The 21874-nt window shown below is 33.7% G+C and overlaps 2 protein-coding genes across 2 annotated transcripts in view; both read left to right on the top strand.

The window, feature by feature from the left end:
- The first annotated feature begins 12840 nt into the window (after nucleotides 1–12840).
- Nucleotides 12841–15660, top strand: pyyb (peptide YYb). Its single transcript, XM_052612290.1, has 4 exons — nucleotides 12841–12892; nucleotides 13161–13348; nucleotides 15100–15177; nucleotides 15354–15660. The coding sequence occupies exons 2-4, from the start codon at nucleotides 13161–13163 to the stop codon at nucleotides 15373–15375; spliced, it is 288 nt and encodes a 95-aa protein (XP_052468250.1). The 5' UTR covers nucleotides 12841–12892; the 3' UTR covers nucleotides 15376–15660.
- A 552-nt stretch (nucleotides 15661–16212) lies between these two features.
- The window catches only part of mpp2b (MAGUK p55 scaffold protein 2b), a 43972-nt gene continuing 38310 nt past the window's right edge, over nucleotides 16213–21874 (top strand). Inside the window, exons 1-2 of the mRNA XM_052610861.1 lie at nucleotides 16213–16325; nucleotides 16420–16570. The gene's annotated coding sequence lies outside the window, so the exon portion shown is untranslated. The remainder of the gene's footprint in view (nucleotides 16326–16419; nucleotides 16571–21874) is intronic.

Raw genomic sequence — 21874 nt, 5'->3', positions numbered from 1 at the left:
CACCTTGACTTTGTCTTTCTTTATTAAACAGATAGTTATTAATTTTAAATCTTATTTGATGTGCTGCAATTGATTTGCTGTAAACCATCTGTCCAACAAGATATCTTTAAATGTTTGATACCCTTTTTATAGCAAAATCTTATTTTTTTAGAAACATAGACAGAAACAGTTAAAAGGAGATAAATACCTAAATAATATACTTTTGGTGTCTGCTATAAAGAGTCTTAAATGCATAGATGGAAATTACAAAGGACATTTATAATATATTATATTATATTATATATGGAGCATTTGTTAGCATTTGAAAATAACAAAATGGAACAATTTGATTTGCACTGGGGAAAAAGCAACAAATATGCAGCATCTCATAGACCTGATTTTATTTTTTTATCAAAATGCCTATGAAAAAAACATCACTCCCTATATATATACATAGCTAGATGTATACATACGCGTAGATGTGTAAGTGCTTACATATGAATGTTTTTCAGATATGTAATGTCTGTCATGCATTTGATGGAAGTAAAACGTTATTTGAAAAGTAAATAAAAAAAGTAAGTGAACCAGAGGTGGGTAGAGTACCCAAAAACTTTACTCAAGTAAAAGTAAAAGTAATTCTAGAAATATTTACTCAAGTAAAAGTAAAAGTACTAGTCTCGAATAGTTACTTGAGTAAGAGTAAAAGAGTATCGGATAAAAAATCTACTCAAGTAGTTAGTTACTTTGGGTCATATATACGGAGCCTATTTTTATTTAGATATATAGATAAATGTACATAATGTATGTGTGCGTGTGTAAATGTATATATTTCATCAGCCTTTACTCCAATTTATTATAAAACCCTGTCTGTTTACTTAAGTAACATATATAGGTTTCATGCCATAACATATTTTTAATACGACTGACTTTATATTAAATGTGAATTTAACATTGAAAGTTAATGTGATATAAACAAATAACATTTACATTATTAAAGATCATTTTCACTGACAGTCTAGAGTACACTCTCAGAAACTCCCATTAAAATCACTGAAACTGTTAACACTGTAAAATCAATATCTTATTTACAGATTCGTACACACATCTGCACTTTGTTGTTTCTGACGAGAGAATTCGGCAGAAAGAGGTATCCAGTCAGTGAGCGAGTGAAGGAAGCACCGGCATTTCAGCGATGACTCATCGGAACACCTCCGATTGGCCTGATTGCATTCAAAAGAACCGTGTGTGATTGGTTATAATGCGTAACGCTGTAAAAACGCGTCTGTCTCTGGCTCAGCGCCAGCAAGCGATCACAGATCTGAATTTAACAGCTGATGATATGACTTGCTGACTCGCACCGGTGTGATTGTATTAAAATTAATAAAATCTTAATCGGCTATTTTTTGTCTTTTGGAAGCTGCATTCAACTTGACTCCCCTCTGTTATAAGCCACACACGTACAACAAACTAATGTCACAGTGGTATCGTTTACTGTAATCGAATGTAGCTCAAGTTATTACCTGTTAAACAGTAGACAGCACACACGTTCATCTAATAAGGATCTCCATCGCAAGCAAATAATGGCCTTTGCAGATTTGCTTTCAATTCAGTGCAGTTCCATAGCCACGTTTTCAACGCTGCTGATGTTAACTGTTACAACTCTGAGTGAACCGCTTCAGACGCTCAGCGCGTTGCTTCAGGGAACTGAACGACTCCTTCAAACTGATTCATGAACCAATTCACTCGTTTGCCAACTGGTTTGAGCAAGCCTTTGAACAGAGTTGACTCAAAAGAATGAATCATTCGCGAATGGGCATCGCTCATTGTCCAGAGAAAAGTAGACGGCGCGTTTGGAATAAACTGAACCATTTACAACATTTATTGCATAAAGTAACGAGAGGAGCGTCGCCCACAGTAACGAAGTAAAAGTACAGATTTTTCCCAAAAAATTTACTCAAGTAAGAGTATAAAGTACCCATTTTTAAATTTACTCCGAAAAGTATTAGTTACCCCGAAAAATTACTCAAGTAAATGTAACGAAGTAAATGTAACTCGTTACTACCCACCTCTGAAGTGAACTAAGGTTCTACTAAAAAAAATAATATATATATATGTTATCAATTATTCTTATCTATATAATTAACAAGAAATAAAGACCTAAATTACAGACAATTAAAAATCCTTGTTCAGTAAGTGATTAACAGCTGGTTTCCATAAAGTTGTCAACTTATTTTTGAAATTCATTTATATATATATATATATATATATATATATATATATATATATATATATACATACACTCACCTACAGGATTATTAGGAACACCTGTTCAATTTCTCATTAATGCAATTATATAATCAACCAATCACATGGCAGTGGCTTCAATGCATTTAGGGGTGTGGTTCTGGCAAGACAATCTCCTGAACTCCAATCTGAATTTCAGAATGGGAAAGAAAGGTGATTTAAGCAATTTTGAGCGTGGCATGGTTGTTGGTGCTAGACGGGTCCGTCTGAGTACATTTTCACGCACAACCATTTCTAGGGTTTACCAAAAGAATGGTGTGAAAAGGGAAAAACATCCAGTGTCCCTGGATGTGCATCCCACAAATCTCCATCAACTGCAAAATGCTTATCCTATCAATATGGGCCAACATTTCTAAACAATGCTTTCAGCACCTTGTTGAATCAATGCCACGTAGAATTAATTATTAATAATAAATTATTTTTTGGACTATAAGTCGCACCTAAGTATAAGTCGCATCAGTTCAAAAATACGTCATGATAAGGAAAAATAACATATATAAGTCGCATTTATTTAGAACCAAGAACCAAGAGAAAACATTACCGTCTACAGCTGTGAGAGGGCGCCCTATGTTTTCAGTGTAGACTACAGGAGCACTCAGCAGCATAGAGCACCCTCTCGCGGCTGGAGACGGTAATGTTTTCTCTTGGTTCATTTCTCTCGGTTCATGTCAAATTAATTTTGATAAGTCGAACCTGACTATAAGTAGCAGGACCAGCCAAACTATGAAAAGAATTGCGACTTATAGTCCGGAAAATACGGTGTAAAAAAATAAATAAAAAATAAAAATACATATATATATATGTAATGTAATGTAATTTTGTTACCATACTGATTTAATGATAATTAAGAAATTCAGTATCTTAAATACAAAATACTAGCAGGGTAGACAGTGACAATGAGGACACAGAAAATATATAAACACACATTTTGACTGAAGCTTTTAGAAAAAAAAAAAATGAAGAAATGGAACACTTAATAGATGTCAAATTTTTAACGTTAGAATTGGTAAATGACAAATATGGCATTAAATGCTCTCTTAGCAGTTATGGTGCGATGTAAGATAAAAAAAAATATTTCTGATATATATATCATTATATATCATTTCATATATATCATTTCAATCTTAAAACATGTGAGAAAATGTGAGTTTATTATTTTTTTTTTCCAATTTAAGGCATGATGGTGACATGAACATGCACATGTATGGTAAAACATAAATGACTCACCTGTGCTAAAATCAATAGCACACCCTATGTGGTTTTTCCCATTAATTACTTTTTGCAATTAATGTTCAGGACCTCTTCTACCCATCAGCCTGCTGTCCATATGGTGGACATTATGGCCTTAAGACATGCTTATAAATGCTGTGAGTGCTCTGGAAAGAGAATTCAGAGGCGTGTGCAGAGATAAATGACTGTAATTACACAATGAGGCATGCTGCTTCATTACAGCTGCTGTATATGACACAGGAGTATTAGTCACAAATGAACAGCACATCTTGCCTTATTTCATGCAATCTGATGTGCATGCAAAAGTAATTAAGAGAGATTAAATGGAGGAGGTAATAAGACTTACATTAGTTTTTGTTGTAGTTGGAAATGTAGGAGAGATACACAAAAACTATATTTGCTGGTATTGAGCTTGTATACAGTATGCGTGCATTCTGCTTCACAGATGACATCATAAGTGATTTCTGTGAATTGAAAGATTGGATTTAGTTGTTGCATCAGATGGTCCATTTAGCAAGAAGATTATCAGTGTTTTAAATTTTTTTTTTGACATTTAATCTTTGCGTGTAATGTCCTGCACAAATATTGTATGGTGACATAAGTGTGATATTCTTACTTCATTGATTTATTAGTTAATCTGTTTCATACTTTAAAATCCTGTTTTCTTAACCCTAGAATGCTCCCCAAAACCACTGAATATTTTATTAAATGTTCTTTGAAAATAAATAATTGAATAATATAGTTAAATACAATAAGTAATTAAAATGACCAAATATTAATCATTTAATAATTTCATTTTAATATGTAGTTTAGAATACTCAGTTTTTAGTCATTTTTGTGTAGATTTTGTCTGTAGGTTCATGCTTTTAAACATGCTCATTTTCCTTTTTTCTGAGACAATTTTTTTTTTGACTGCAGTTTTCCTTGTTTATTGAAAATAAATATATTAAGTTGGGAGTTGGTTTGTATGCTAAATAAACCCTAAAGTTTTTTTCTTTGATCTTATCTCGCTGGCACAAAAGAAAAACAACAAAACAGATTGCCAAAACCTATGATTTATAAATTAAGCTTCCAATTAATTTAAATTTGTACAGTGCTTTGGCAAATTTGAAATGAATATGTTATATATTACAATATTTGATAGGCGGTATATCATAACTTAATGAATCAATTTGGACCTGTTTAATTATATTTGGTAACATAACCTCAGGTTTATGTTTTAGTATTTTACAAACATTATTAATAAGACTGAACATTTAAAGATTTAGTCTCCCGCATTTACCTTGATCAAAGTAGGGTATTACATTTTTCTACATGCAGTTATTAAAATTAGTAATATGCCAAATAAGAACATAAGAAGAAAAAAAACCACTCCATCTTATTCATATTAAAATAGTGTCAATGGAAATAAAACCTTTTTTTATGTATATATTATTGGTAATGATTATGTATGTAATCTTCCCTCAACAATAAAAAAAACAAGAGAAGAACATGAGAATTTAATTTCAAACATTTTCTTATGCCAAAACTGCACCAATGAGGCCTAGTCAGATTACATTTGTGGAATTGAGGAGGTATTGTTGAAAAGAGGAGACATTCCTACCTCATAATTATTTAATGGCAACAACAACGTATTGATCCTGGACCAATCACAAAAACAAATTTAACCTGTAAATCTTTAACGGCACATCAGCTGGTATTTATTTGTTTTAATTAGATGCTAACGGAAGAAGAAAGAGTTACGTGGTTCTGTAACCTGAGGTCAACTCTCTTGGGAAATCAGTTGTGTTGTGAGGCATTGTGAGTCATAGAAGGGGTTATATTATTTAGAGTATGCAGTCGAGTCAGACAACAGATTTGTTTTTAACTGTTATTTATCTCCCAGTGAAGAATTAAGATATTTTATGCCACTAAAATAGCTACGCAATAGAGAGCATTTAGAAGTGTAAAGAGGACATTTATTTATAAGTTTACTGTCTTCTGCAGAGCTTGAAGACCTCTTCCCAGACTCAAGAACAAGTTTTTGGAAGTGTTAAAAAATACAAATGTATTTTTCATGGTGAACCTTTACACAGTTTAAAAGTGAAAGTGTTCCCATGATTCATTACTAATCTGTTACAAAACATGTACTTAGTAACAGTGATATTTATTTGGTCTGTAATGGATGGAGTTTTCAAATAAAACACACACACACACACACATACATATTATTTTTCACATGAAGTTCCCAATTTATACCCTTCACATTTTATGGAGGTATGTAGTGTAAACATTTTTTTTTTTTTTTTACTATATTTACAATAAAATGTGATTTTACTCTATGTAGGTTTTCATAGATTAAAGATTAATGCATTTTTCTAAAAATAAATTAATTAATAAAAAAATTAATTTGCTTTCATTTCTGTTCAATCTGTTAGTAAATAAAAACATTATTTTGAGGCACTTTTTAAAATAATTGCGATTTATTGTAGGATTAAGTCTAAATCTAAAAATTAACTCTAAATTACTATTTGCTAGGCTGTTATCACATTTAAAAACAATTCATAATATTTTATGCATAAGACTGGAGAATTGTTTTTTAATATATATTCTTTATATTTTATATAATTTTAACATACTGTATGAATTGATGTGTCTTATATTTGTGGTTCCTTGATTGTGGTAACAGGCCTTGCTTGGATATGAGATTGGAAAATATGAGATTAGCAGGAACCCATTCATAAGAAATTATAATAAAACTTCCCGTGAATGGAGTCTATTATAAGAACTTTAATAAAGATGAAATCAAATCAGTGCAGGGCTACAATTCTTCTAATGGCTTTATAAAGTTTCATCATTAAAACAATATCTATTTCACTATGACCTTCATCATATTAGCAGCATTTTTAGCAGCCTACATTACAACATGAGCACTCGCTGATGACTGTGTTAAGTTACACATATATGAAATTCAAAATCAAAATGTTAAACTCACTTGTCCCTAATATATTCTTGGACATTATGCTATCAGTCTTATACTTTGTGGCTCTCAGGTAATCAAACTCTCTCCGGTCATCTCTCTCTGAACTGAATCAGCTCGTGTAAACATGCTAGGCTGCTACCAAAGCACTCTGCTCACATTAGCAAGGCCATAACGCATGATAAGGCTGATAATAATTTCATGTTTTCCTCTGATTCCCTGTAACATTATCCCTGGGACAGGAGGACAGCCATAAATGGAGGAAGTTTCAGAATTTTGTGCATTTAAGTGGAAGACACACGGTAGCAAAGTTAAAACAATAAATAATTGCTCCTTTTCATAAATGGTCATAAATGGCTTTTTACTGTAAAGTTCTTCTCTTTGGCTCCTTTCTGTCTGAGAGATGGCAGTGAACTCCTCCTGCTTCTGTCTGTGTGAGTCTGTTTGCCATGCGTCTTCTCTGTTTGCTATAGGTTTCTCACACAAACATAGTCTTAGCCAAACATAGCTTAATACATGTTCACTGTACAAAGATTTAAAGTGAGCTCATGTTTTGTGTTGTAGAGTTGTGTTGTAAATTTAACAAATGGTACAGGTATACAATGTAAATATATGCTCGTCAAAGATTTGAACACACTTAACACTTGAATTAATTTGTTTCTACTAATGTTAGGAGTCTTCAAAATGCTCACATTTGGAAATTATCTAAGTGTGTGTGTTTTTTATAATATATATATATATATATATATATATACACAAACACAAATATAAGCATTTCCAAGGCTTCTAACATTATGAGAAACATAAATAGCAGGAAGTTTTTAGATTTTGATCAAGTAAGTAGAAGAGACACGATAGCGAAGTTAAAACAAAGAAGATGGCTCCACAGAAAGTCAAAACAGACTCATAGAAGTAATAACTTATGATGTGCCAGGAAAGCCCTAATTTGTACAAAATCATAACATCCGTCTATCGCTGTTGTGAAGCTGAAAAAAAAGCAGAAATGTTTTGGATTGATGAAACATGAAGACAATAAACACAATGATTGTGAAAATATATGGTTTATGTGTTTTTTCAAGTCCTCTTCAGGTAATAAATATATAAAGTATAAACAACTTTGTATAATATATACAAACAATGTATGTATTTATATAAACATTATATCTATCTATTCTCAACAACATTATAAACGTGACACTTTTGTTTTTGCCCCCATTATTCATGAGCTGAATAAGATCTAAGACTTATTCTATGTACACAAAAGGCCTTTTTCTGTCAAATATTGTTCACAAATCTGTCTAAATCTCTGTTAGTGAGCACTTCTCCTTTACCCAGATAAGTCGTATATGCCGATCCAGAACATCCCAAACATGCTCAATGGTTGACATGTCCGGTGAGTATGCTGGCCAATAACTGAGACGTTTTCAACTTCTAGGAACTGTACAGATACTTGCAACATGGGGCTGTGCATTATCATGCTGCCACATGAGGTGATGGTCGTGGATGAATGGCACAACAATGGGCCTCAGGATCTCGTCACGGTATCTCTGTGCTTTCAAAATGCCATCAATAAAATGCACCTGTGTTCATTGTCCATAACATATGCCTGCCCATACCATAACCCCACCGCCACCATGGGCCACTCAATCCAAAACATTGACAGATGGGCTTCCCTGAGACGGTTTCTGAAAGTTTGTGCAGAAAAATTATTTGGTTATGCAAAACCGATTGTTGCAGCAGCTGTCTGGGTGGCTGGATGCTGCCTGCCTGCCTGCCTCCGTCTGTATATATATATATATATATATATATATATATATATATATTTATATATGTATAAAACTCACGCAGTAGCCTATTTATTTATTTAGGTGCTCTTTGAAATATGAATATATCAGTTCCATACAACTGTGACAATGTTGCAATTTTGTGATAAGATCAGGGGTAATAATTTAAACATCAGCCCCTAAAAAACTGATTTGTTGATAATGTGAATATTGGTGTTGGTGTGTCTCATGTTGTGATCCCTCAGTGGTGCTAATGGCCTCGCTAGTTTGGATCTGAGTTAGAATTAAGAAATAAGTAAGAATTAAAAGAAGTAAGAATTAAAAGAAATTACAATAAAAATCCTGTAATTTGCTCAGAATGGGATTACTATAATACTCATTTACTAATATATAGTGTTTGTGTCTTTGTTTATCGCCATTTTGCATTTTTCAAATATCAAATAATACATGTAGACTGAATTAATGAAATTAGAAAGTAATAAGAACATGTTTAAATAATGTATACACTGTAGTAGCCTTTCAGAAGAGTACTGATGCTTCATCACACTTCATGTCAGTTACCCTTAAGAAGCACCAATCAGACATTCGGTTTAAACTGTTTACATGAAAATGTAATTAAACTGTTTAATCAAACATGTTCATTAAAATAGACCTATTATATTTTAAAGACAAAAGATTCAGTCACATTAAAAGGAAAAGATGTAACACTCTAGATGCTGGTCTACTAAGAATAACTAATACAGCAATAAACAAACCTTTTTTTCTCTTTTAACTACCATGTGAGACATTATACTTGATTAATTTTGTTTTCCTTTTCTAAACTATTTACTCTGTCATGTCCGTTCTGTATGCCACTCCCTTTCCTAGCATATTGTTTTATGAATCTTCATATAATTGAATTTTACGCCTACAGGAATTATTACACATAATCCCACTAAAACCTAAAACCAATACAATAACAAACTCCATAGTAAAAAGGTGTTCCTGGTATTGATCAGAAAATATAACACCATATATTTTCATATGAGAGTGTCTACATTCAAAACTCAGATCAAAAAGTGTCTTCTGTTGAGTTCAGCTGAGCATTTCACGGCCATAACAGCGTCAGATGACATTATCTGGTATTTGTGGAGTTATCATAGCATAATACATTCATCCACTTGTATTATCTGCCGTGGCTTTCTCAGTGTTTGTTCATACTGATAAGCTGAAGTGTGAGTATCAGTATCTACTGTGTGTTGTGTTCTCCTGACTGGCTTTTATGGTTGCACAGGTTGAGTGACCAGGAGTGAGTGGCTCCAGCCACAGAGACAGTGCTAAAAACTTCACAAAAAAGCCTTATGGTAGGCCTAAATGTCCTGTAAATTGTATATGTAATATATACTTTGCAATTAGTACCAGAAGATGAGTTCTCACACATTGTAGGGTGATCCTATTTATATTTGATAAAGAAAATGTCCTCAAGGAAAAAGCAATGTGCAGAAGAGCGCTGACATTTATGCAGTTTGTAGCCTTTTATTAGCGGCCATGAACTTGAGGATTTACACTTTAATCTATTCCTGCATTTATGGAGCTCAGAGGAAAATGGGCAGGTGTCTTTAAATGCAACTATACAACCTAATTTTATGATGTGGCAATATGAATGCATTTGATATTAACCGTACATCCCATCAATGGATTGCACAAAAACATGAATAAGATTCTACAAATTCATATGAAGTATTCTACCTGCAAGAGATGATTTGCTGGAGGAAGATCTAATATGTAGTCTAATAACAAGTTAGAAGACCGATTACTCCTTTGTTGAGTGAAGAATAGGAGTTATTAGTACAGTAGAATTAATTAATTCATTAAGGATTTTTCCTGAAGTCAATGTTTTTTTTTTTTAAACTCATCTACTCACTAGTCTGTTTCACAGCCTCATTATTTTTATAATCTTGTAAACTATTCTGACTCATACTTTCAGGGAAATGTTATCATAACGGCGGTGAAGTTTATAACCTATGTTTAGTTTTTACTTCTGGCCATAGTAGGCATAAAGATGTGTTCATAACTTTTGTTGTTGAAACTACTGGGGTTTCAAGAGGAAAGCAGAGTGATTCTAATTTCTGAGTTGACCTAAAAAAATAATCACTGCAGCATTTAGGATGTAAACAGGGGAAAGAAATACATGAATATGTGAAATACGATCTCATACGAAAATGTAACTATTTAATGAGGTGTTGATTTCAAATACATTTAATTTAATGATGTGTTTGTATAAAATCGTGCTGTTTTAGAAAGAAAGAAAAAAAAAAGCATGATGGTTCTAATTGTCAGTGGGGTGTTAGCAAGTCATACGAATTCATAAATAAGCCAGTATTTCCCCAAAACATAAAATAGTTACAACTGCCATAAGTTTCTGTTGATTTGTCTGTTCATCCATTCTATTATCATTTTAATACATTTCTCAACAATTACGCCACAATAGAATTTAATTGTTTGTCAAAGGGCTGTTTGTAATTTGAGGGATCTGATAATTAGGGTGGTCTCATTAAAACACTTGAAGATTAATTCCACTAGTTAACTGATCCAGATATTGATTAAACACCCACTGCCTTCATTAGTAATCAGTGACGTATTATTAACATTTCAAGCTCTCATTTTCATCCTGATTCTTTATTCTAAATGAATGGCTCATTTATAGATTCGAGAGAAATTATTTTCATTTGGTGGTGTTGGCGCAGTGGATAAGACACATGTTTTTGGTGTGAGAGACCCAGGTTTGAATCCACTGTGAGACACCAATGTGTCCCTGAGCAAGACACTTAAACCCTAGTTGCTCATGAGGCGTGCGACCTCTGACATATATAGCAATTGTAAGTCGCTTTGGATAGAAGCGTCAGCTAAATGAATAAATGTAAATTTAAAGCTCCATGATAACAGTTGCTCTTTGTCCACTCAAATGTGCCCCCTAGCCCGTTTACACAAGCGTTTTAATTGTATTCGTTTATTTAGTACACTTAAATTCAAAGCAAGTTACGAATCTTATTTGCAGTACACATTCCCTACTTTAATAGGGAATATTAGTCAGCTATGACTATGACCCATAGTCAGCTGACGGTATATTGAACTTACCTTACCTGTGTGTTTATTATTCTTCTGACACAACAGGTCAGTTAGGCTACATTCAAATAATAATAATGATAATAATAATAATGATGATAATAAATAAAATACAAAAATCAGTCAGTTAATAGGCATACATAAAACAAATCCTGTTACAAAATTATTTTTTTATTTTATTATTATTATTTATTATTATTATTATTTTTAGATGTTATATTTGGAAATTAAGTCATCATGATCAAATCCCTATTTTTGTTCACAAGGCTGTATGTAAATTTTACCACATCAGGGGAGTTTTTATTGTCTCAAAGCAAAGCAATTTGATATAATCAAAGTATTGTAAAAATAAAAAAATGTTTTGTTGCCATATAAATAGCTTACATTATTGTAAAATTTGACTGATGTGTGTGTGTCTTAAAGCTGCAGTAGGTAACTTTTGTAAAAATATAATTTTTACATATTTATTAAACCTGTCATTATGTCCTGACAGTAGAATATGAGACAGATAATCTGTGGAAAAATCAAGCTCCTCTTTAGCTTGTCCTGAATCACTAGGGTGCACCTATAATAAGTGTTTATATTCAGACTATTTTAGATTGCTTCGGGGGTAATGCGGCGGAGTAACCCAGTACCTTTGTGATTCTTCATAGACATAAACAGAGAGAAGTAGTTCCGGCTACGATGTTCTTCCACAAGACGCAAGAAGTTCTGTTTATTAACCGCTAGCGTCAAAAGTTACCGACTGCAGCTTTAAAACAGCTCATCCAATCAGAATTGAGTATCAAATCAAAACTGTTTTTATAAAAAACTTGAGTGTACTTACAGTCCCGGGTGCTTATTAGTTAATATATCACTCCAGTCAAGTTGAAATACAGTATCTAGACACTGTGCATAACTGCACAGGACCTATTGACAACTATTATGCCAGTAGAAAATGCCAGTAAATTTGCCTAAAAATATATGTTTCGAGGACATTTTGTGTAATTAGTATTTTTATTATGTTCCAAGCATGTTATAAAAACAATAAGGAACTTAAGGCTGTGTCTGTGCTGTACTATGAATATACTCATGCATGTTGGGTTTAACCAGTACCCATTTCGATGCTGATATTCACAACATTTGAATTATGTAACAGTGGTAAACTGACTATACGATATATGAAAAAATCACAGTACTCAATATTATTTTATCCATTTTCAATTCTTATCATCAACTGTTGGCTGGATTGGTATTTGCATTACCCACCCAGTCTCATTTTATTCAATTTGAATCCATATTATACAGCAGTCTTGTTAATGTTCAGAGTATCATAGCTATTGTGATAATAGGATTGGATGGCTTGTGCCAATGACTCATTAGTTTATCATTAACACTCTAGTTGTGTGTAAGTGCTGGGTGGGGTTTGGACCTCCCTCTGGGGTCTCATGAGCTATAAAAGAACCATGGTCTGGTGAGAGAGGAGCAGATCAACGCCAACAACAAACATCAGATCTATACAATCCTTCTGGGCCTGAACATCTATTACAGTGTAAGTAGCATTCTGCTTTTTCCACTCTTTAAAGCAAAGATATGAAATAGCCTTTAGTTGAACTCCAACATAACGGCATCGGAATCAGCACCACGGATAGCTCCATAACAAATGCATCAAGTGATCTATTGAGGCTATCACAGATCAAGAGTAGAAAATTTACAGCAAATGTTTAATAGTATATTTGAAATGCTCTTCGAAGTCCATCTCAATCAAAAGTTCATACTACTTGTATGAATCCCAAAGGTTTTCTGTCTGTGTCTATCAGATGGCGAGTGCACTGAGATCCTGGACCGTTCCGCTGGCTCTTGTGCTGTGTGTCATAGTGTGTCTCAGCAGCCTAGCTGAAGCTTACCCGCCCAAACCAGAACCTCCAGCAGGAGATATGGGTCCAGAGGAGATGGCCAAGTACCACACGGCTCTAAGACACTACATCAACCTCATCACACGACAGAGGTGAGACTAGAATTACCTGTCCATTACCTTTGTATAATTACATGTGTCTGTGGCAGATCAGTCAGTATCAGAGGCTAATAGTAGCACTGATTAATTAATAATAACTTTCATTACAAACGCATGCCTTCATCTTGAAAGTAAAGCACACAGATATAGCAGAAGAAATCTGGGTCATGTTTGCATTTCTTCTGTCACTGTCTATCATTTTAACCTTGAAATCAGGATTAGGCATAAAACATTGTTTTCAGAATCATTAGTAAATATGAAAATTGGCTAGGATTTGCACAAATAGTCCAAAACTGGCTTAGAGAAAGATAGGAATCATGTTGAAAGCAAAATTGCTATCAAATACACATCATACAGGCACTATTTTTGGAATCAGCAGTCCAAATTTCGTAAGAAACATGTATTGGATTTCATTCAGCAAATATGATGGGTAATGTTATTGATCTATCATTATATATACATGTTTCCTTGGTAACACTATTTGTTAAAATTATTTACTACATTAGTGATCATGAATTATAAATAAGCAGTTTTTTTACAGCATTTGGTAATGTAGCTTAATGGCAGATTCCCAATATGTAAATTTTTTGAAGTTCTGTTATAAATGAACATGAGTTAATCTATTATAAACAAACACCAAACATTGAAAAAAAGGGTATATGTATAAATTAACATTAACATAGATCAATAATGTTTGTTCGTGTCTCATTATTGTAAGCTATTAAAAATAGTCACTAGAAAGAATTTGTGTAAATTGTTTGTAAAAGCATCTTGCATGAATGATCACACTGGCCTGAATGTGACAAAATACATAACAATAATTTTACAAACAATTTATCCACAAATTTGTTCTGCTTGTGTTTTATGACTGACACCCATTCAGATTATACTTGAAACATGATTCTGTAGAAAATCTACACAAAACAGCTAATGGCCCAACAAAGATTTTCAGATGATAATGGAGAGTATGATACTTATATTACTGGCACCATTTCTAGCACATCTCTCTCATATTGACGTCATTTACTGAATCACTGTGTTGCAGTTTTTTCCAGTCACTGGGTTATTACTTGAGCCTGTATTAGATTTGTTTAAATATCTCTTACAAGAAGTACTATAGCAGATACAGGTATGATATATGTTAATACTATAGTAAAAATAAAATATAAACAAGATATTTTATTTCAGCTAGTGGCCAACAAACATTTCTAATTTAGTTTACTTTGAAATTCTAAAATAAAATTGATTAAATGTGTGTGTGTGTGTGTGTGTGTGCGTTTGTGAAATATATATATATGTTGGGGGGTGGGTTGAGTTGCCAGATATCCTTCAACCTGTATGTAACCCCTCATTATTGTGCTGTGTGTTAAGATAGATTGTTATTAAGTGGGATTACCATGTCTGGTAATGTCTCTGATGATGCATGCTAGAGATGTACCCAGATATTTTCTGCAACGAGTTAAAAGGCTGCAATTAAATGACGTTCATGTGTTACTTTGGTACAGTTTTTTTCTGGATTTCCTTATATTTGTGAATTTATCCTCAATTCTCTGGAAGATCACTCTCTTTCAGTTAAATTAGGAAGTTGAATTTTAATTATTTTTGGTGACGTTTGTTCAAGCCAGCATCACTAATACAATTGATTGTACTAAGAGTAATGGAAATTAACAAACACTTAGTACTAAGCATGTAACTTGTGCTAAAGACTTGAATGATTCATCCTCATGCATCTGCGTATTCTTTAGATATGGGAAGCGATCCACCCCTGAGGCCGCTGTGGCTGAACTGCTGTTCGGTGAAGAAGAACAGGACGTCAGGCCCCGGTGAGCAGGGAGGGAACATGCTGGAATATCTTTGTTTCTGTAGTTATGTATCAATGCATATTATATTTAATCACAAAGATACAAATGCACCTGCTCAGTCAGTCAGTGTCACTTCAGAGATATTCAGACAAACCGCTGGTGGAGAAATTGAAATGATTGTTTTTGTTTCTGTGCAGTGTGGAAGACTTGCTATGGTGATGTGACTCCTCTCTCCTTCTCTGTGGCTGGTGCGGTGGCTTTCTTCATCCATCCATGATAATAAATTAGTTTACTGAACAGCAGAAACCAGCATGAGCCAAACCCTCATCATTATGAGGCTCCAAAAACACCTCATGATATGTACATCTCTGTCAGCCTATTTTTTTCCCTGTCATTCACTCTCTCTCTTATGATTTGATTTATGCTTTGTTAAAGACAATTGTAAATAATTTATTATTCACTGTCTAAATTGACAATAATAATAAAAAAAATACTGAATATTGAGCCCTGATCCCTCTCTTTATTTTTCTATGTTTTTTACATTTTGTTTCAGCTATTCTTAAATAAAGACTTTGAAAGATTGTTTCTGAACTAACATGTGTATAAGATAGAGGATATCAACAGTATTTCTACATTTGGTTTTATATATATATATATATATACTGTATAAAATGTCAAAATGAAAATATTTATATTAATCTAACGTTTTTTATATCTCTCTTGTAAATTAAGACTTTGAATAATATGAATAAAAATAGTCCACGACTGAAAATCTCCTATGCTATAACCATACATTTTGACATGTAGATTGGTAATGCCCCCTTTTTTATATAGATTATTCAGTACTATGAAACAGCCATAATAATTTATTTTTGGAAAAATAGCCAAACTTGATCCCAGTTAGAGTTGTTAATAATGGAATAAATATAATTTAAAAGCATCAAAAACTGAGAGACTGCGGAATATGGTGAAATGCTTTTAAAGCTGTAAAGGTCTGAGTGATTTGAGACTGAGTAGAAGAGGTGATGTGGCGGGGTCCGCAGAGAGGCGTGGAGTGTGCTGCCCCTTTAAGACTCAGTATCTCAGTTCAACAAAAGCGCATCGCCGCCAGTCAGAGACGTGATGTAAAGCGGTTACACAGGTTGTTTAAATCTTCGTTTAATTATAAGGTAATGAGATACTGACTAAATAGATGATCTAGTTCAAATTGCTTCATGTGATAATATTTCTGTCTGTTAGACTCATTGTTTATTGGTTTATCAGGGTTGTTTGCGGTGAATAAGACGTGAATTTATTAATGGTTCGAGAGTCGATGGATTAAACGCGTTAATTCAGCGCCCATCATCATGACCACCGTCTGCAAAACGTGAAAGACGTGCACTGCTGGTTTATTTCACCTTGTCAGACATCACAGGTGAGCCAAGACGTTCATGACAGCGAGCGACGAGACAAACAAGTACAGTAGAGTTTGATTTGGACTGAATTTGAATCTTATTTTACTAATGTCAGTGTTTATATAAGATTTCCGCACAAAAATATCACGGTACTATATGGGCTTTTCTGGAAATCTGATAACAGGATAGTATTTTTAGAAGGCTCGATAATGGAAATTATTCAGTGCCATATGTTTTACTGTCTGAAACCATCACTGTACCATACCTCACATAATTAAATGTGTTTAGGCTTAAAAGGAAAAGGACGCAATACTGAGTCGAATATCTATATATATATATATATATATATATATATATATGTATGTATGTGTGTGTGTGTGTGTGTGTGTGTGTGTGTTACAGTTAATTAACAGTTCGGATCATTCACAATTACGTCAACTATTATGAAGACTTCATAAGATTAATTTTATCGCACTGGTCTAATGAGATTTTATTATATTTTAGTTTTCACTTAAAGTTTTGTTTGTAAAATGCAAAAGCAACTGAACTGCATGATGATTTTATTAATATATATTTTTTCCTGTTATTATTATTATTATTATTACTATTATTATTATTAAAAGCAAATTGTTATTATTTTTTGTAATATATTTGTTCCATTTTATTTGATCTTTTATCTTACAGTTTTGAGACAGAGTCAGTTACTTTTAAATGTTATTTTTAATTGAATTATATGTATTCAGCTTTACATAACAGGAATCAATTGTATTTTGAAGTATATTAAAATAGAAAAATAGTTATTTTAAACTGTGTTTTACACACACACACACACACGTTTGTTTTTGTGAAAAGTGGGGACATCCCATATGCGTAATGGATTTTATACTGTAGAAACTGTATATTCTATCGCCCTTCACCAACCTTACACCTAACCCTAACAGGAAACTTTTTGCATTTTTACTTTCTCAAAAAAAAAAAAAAAACTAATTCTGTATGATTTATAAGCGTTTTGAAAAATGGGGACACGGGTTATATCCTCATAAGCCACCCTTTCCTTGTAATACCTGTGTCATACCCATGTCATTATACAGAGTTGTGTCATGATATGTCACGAAAAAATGCCCCCCCACACACACACATACATATAAACCCTTTATAACTTAATTCTGCCAGTTGCAAAAGCAACATTTTTGATTTTCATTTAGTTTAACTTGATACTAAAATAACCAAAAAAACATCAATAGACGTTTAGACATATAGACATATTTTACATGTGACATATTTTACAAAAACTGACAAAAACAACAAAATTACTCAAATTAAAATGAAAACAGAAAATATATAAAAATAATTCAAAATATTAATAAAAGCTATATTAATATTTCAGTGATGCTAAAATAACACAGATTTGTATTTCTATTGCTATATTTCTATTATTATGTAATTTATACTTATTATTTTGTTATATCTTTTGTAGTTGTTGTAGTTCATGTTAGGAATATTTTGGGCTATTTGAGTCGATTATGATTTAACGTGTTTGCTGGCTTGTGTGGGAAAGTCGACACCTCTTCAACTCCCACGCTCTTTTCTGTGTCTCATTCATAAACATGACATGACCTCTCCGCTTCTGTTCCACTCTGTGTGACAGCTTCCCCCACGTGTGCAGCTCCAGGGACTGTTTCCATGAAAACTGGTGACATGTGCATCAGTGACCTTGTAAGACGTGGTATTTTACCTCAGAAGGTCTAAGATGTTTCATATTCAAGATCCGATTGATTTTGTTCTGATTTTCAAACGGAGTTTGTTTGTAAGGTTATTCCTTCGATTGAATAATACTGTACTGTGGTACATCATGCATGCAATGAAAAGAGGTTTTCTGTCACTCATTTGGCAGATTATTGTTCTCCAGGTGGCACAACAGCTGCCCAAGTTGAAAATGTGCTTATTTTAATTATTTGTGTGGACACACGGAGACAAACCGTGAACACTTCTGACCACAGTTTGTCCTATAACTTGAATAATGTACATCACAATCACGTAAAAAAGAACATCAATTGCATTTCTAAATCACATGCCTAAACACAGAGCAGCACTATTAATAACAAGATTTACTCCTCAGTTTCTAGTTCTTTTGCTCCATTCAAATACCCTACAGTAGAGGCTCTTGGGATTTTGTGTGTTGCCAAGCAACCGTCGCTGCAGCTGCGCAGCTGGAGAGTAAATGCTACAGTGCTGTTAGTGCTGACCTCCCACTGTCATCTGCTGTCCTGACTGCTTTTGGTTAAAATAATTGAGCTTATGTGTGTAACTGTGTGTGTATCTTTAACACAGCTGTAGCTGTGTAATTCAGAAGCACTTGTGTGCCAGTCATGAGAAAATTCTAGATAAATTATTGGACAAGGAATACAATCATGCTGAGAGGTTCTTTGTATAAGTAGAAATTATGAATACTACCCTGCCTTTGGCTTACAGTAGCAACATAATTACAGTAGCAACATAATATAAATTCTGTAGTTTTCCAGCAATGTGTAGGTTGCTAAGGAAGTTGCTGGAATAAATGGTTTTGAATGTTCAAATATAAAATAACGTTCTAGATTATTGTTTTCAAATAAAACAATTAGTGTTCTAAACAGTAGACTTTAAGGATCAAGTTCTTTATACATAAGTCATCTTTGTTTATTATTAGAAGAAACACGTATATACACAACTTATGAGAAAAACTGTGCTCTGAATATGAATTTGTTCGAAACATATGATTTTTAGAAAAATACTAGAGCTGTAGTCAAGTCCAGCTTTGTCGAGTCCAAGTCAAGTCCAAGTCCAAAAGTTTCAAGTCAAAGACCGAGTCCAAATGAAAGAAAAAAGGGTCCTCTTCAAGACCACATACTTAACTACTGATAATGTTTGTGATGCGAGAGAAAGCATATCTCCTATTCTAAGAAAATCATTTTACATTATTATTTGTAATGATCAAAAAGCATGTGCAAAGTAACAACTCTGTAGGACAGGGGTCTCCAAACTACATCCTGGATGGCCAATGTCCTGAAAATTTTAGCTCCAACTAGCCTTAAAACACCTGGAATATTAGTGTGTCTAGTAAGAGCTTGATTAGGTTCAAGTGTGTATAATTAGGGTTAAAGCTAACAGGGGCGTTACACAAGATCCCGGGCCCTATGCATAGGCAGTCCTGATGGGCCCCCATGCCCCCCACCCATGAAAATATCCAGGTAAAAAATATATATTTCAGATTCATACTTTTCAAGGGCCCTCTCTTCCTTTGGGGCCCTGGTAATGAGTACTGGTTTTACCCCCAGTCCGACCCTGGGAGCTAAACTTGGATAAACAAACAAAGTTTGGAACTGTAAGGTAAAATAATTGGTATGTACTTTATTTTTTATTGACATTTTATCTGTGGTCAAAAATGTATATGACAGATGCCTTGGCACAGTGCACAGACACACGCAGAGCTCGGGATATGACAAATGCGCGCAGCAAGGCTAGAATGGATACGTTTGGCTCTACTGGACATGCGCACATAAATACAGCGAAATTTTTGTCATACTGTACTAGGGCTTGCATAGACTAGTCGAGCACTGTCGGAAACAATCGACTACTCCAGCATGCATTAACCATAATGAATACAAAGTGTTTGCAAGTACGACGTGAATTTTAGAATTACAATATTGCGTGGAGCTGTTACTATATGACCTTATCTATGTTGCATGTAAAAATAAAATATGTAATGTAATAATTAGGGTTGTGCCTGAAGCCGAATATGGCACGGATAATGACTTAAAAAGCGAATAACACACAAGGAATAATTCTGCCTGAATACTCGGCTGAAGCTGACACAGTCTGGTGTTTGCTAGATAACAGTTGAGCCAGGGCATCAGCGCCAGAAGTGAATGAATGTAAACTTTGAGTGAAAAGATCGCAAATCAAACACCGCATTGTTGTCGCCTCTCTGTGCATCTCTCAGAAATCAGAGCGTTGCAAGAGTAATTTTACTTATAATAATACATCATAGCTACACGTTATATTATTTATATATATTTAAAAGGCAAATATTTAAAGCGTAGGCTACGATATGATACGAATGAATGGAATTAGCACAGCGCGCTCGCCAATCAAACAGCCGCGCTGCGCGTCTCAGTCTCTCAAAAACCAAATCAGTTCTCTCTCAATAGTAGGCTAATAATCAGCTTAGATACGGATACATTGTCTACTTGTCCTACATGTTTGCATCTTTACCTTTTGCTGGTTTGCGCGGCACACACACATCTGTTTACTGAAGTTCATTAACATTAAGACTCGCTCAAAGTGTTCTGTAATGAAAATGTGTGCATTGAATGGATTCAGTCGTGTTCAAATGATCACTAAACGTTTGTCATGACTCTCTGCTTGCATGATAAATATTATTTTAGAAATTAATAATTATTTCAGTTTAACACGACATACTTGTTCAGTGATAACTACGAAAAAATATATAAAAAGTCATAACAGTCTTATTAAGTAACTGTACAATGTCGTATCCGAATGCAGATAGGAAAAAATTTGTGATTGTTACAGATACAAATACTGGCTGTTACATGAAAATGTAAATATGTAATGTCATAATTATAAAGTTTTTAAAATTTACATTTGTAATTGTTGCATAAGGCTATACATTAATATGCATTTATTGATTAAAAAAAACGATTTAATGTGTATTCATTTACAATAGCATGAACCACGAGTATAGCCGAGTAACTCAAGCATTTTTTATTAAAAAAATCGACTAGTAGCTAATCAGTAGTCTTGCAACCCCTATACTGTACAACAATAATTAGTTTTTCGTTATTGTAAAGGATACGTTTAAGGCTATCTAGGTGTAGACGTAAATAAAACACAATCTAACAGGTAGAAAATTAAATTAGAAACATCTAAACTTTTCAGGTCGCAGTAAGTGCACCGCTGGTCATGCACATCCTTTCCCGGAACAATACTGAAAGCTAAGATGGAGAAACAGATGATCATAGCCTGTACAAGGATAGCCATTTTTTAAATGAATCTATTAGCAGAGCTACTACAAGGGATGTTTAGTGCTGGAATTCCATTTATTCTTTGCTGAAACTTCTGCGTCATCATGGAGAGCGGGTCATGGTTGCCCAGCAACAGCAGATGCCACTGGAGCACGAGCGTAGATTACAGAGTGCTTTGGAAAAAAGGAGAGCGGCGCGCCTAGCATTTTCCGCACGTTTTCAGTCGCGACATCATGCAAATGTGGTTTTGTTTTGAAGGAGAAATTTTTTATTTTATTTTTTTGCTGGACTCGGTCGAGACCA

Source organism: Carassius gibelio, chromosome A12 (assembly GCF_023724105.1).
Source record: "Carassius gibelio isolate Cgi1373 ecotype wild population from Czech Republic chromosome A12, carGib1.2-hapl.c, whole genome shotgun sequence".
Lineage (NCBI taxonomy): Eukaryota > Metazoa > Chordata > Actinopteri > Cypriniformes > Cyprinidae > Carassius > Carassius gibelio.
Note: the sequence above shows the minus strand (reverse complement) of the source record. Positions and strands in the feature narration are given on the sequence as shown.

Bases quoted from the DNA above. Each gene is read 5' to 3' on its own strand.
- pyyb (XM_052612290.1), top strand. From the start codon at position 13,161: ATGGCGAGTGCACTGAGATCCTGGACCGTTCCGCTGGCTCTTGTGCTG. The intron at 13,349-15,099 runs GTGAGACTAGAA...CGTATTCTTTAG, and splicing joins AACCTCATCACACGACAGAG to ATATGGGAAGCGATCCACCC. The intron at 15,178-15,353 runs GTGAGCAGGGAG...GTTTCTGTGCAG, and splicing joins GAACAGGACGTCAGGCCCCG to TGTGGAAGACTTGCTATGGT.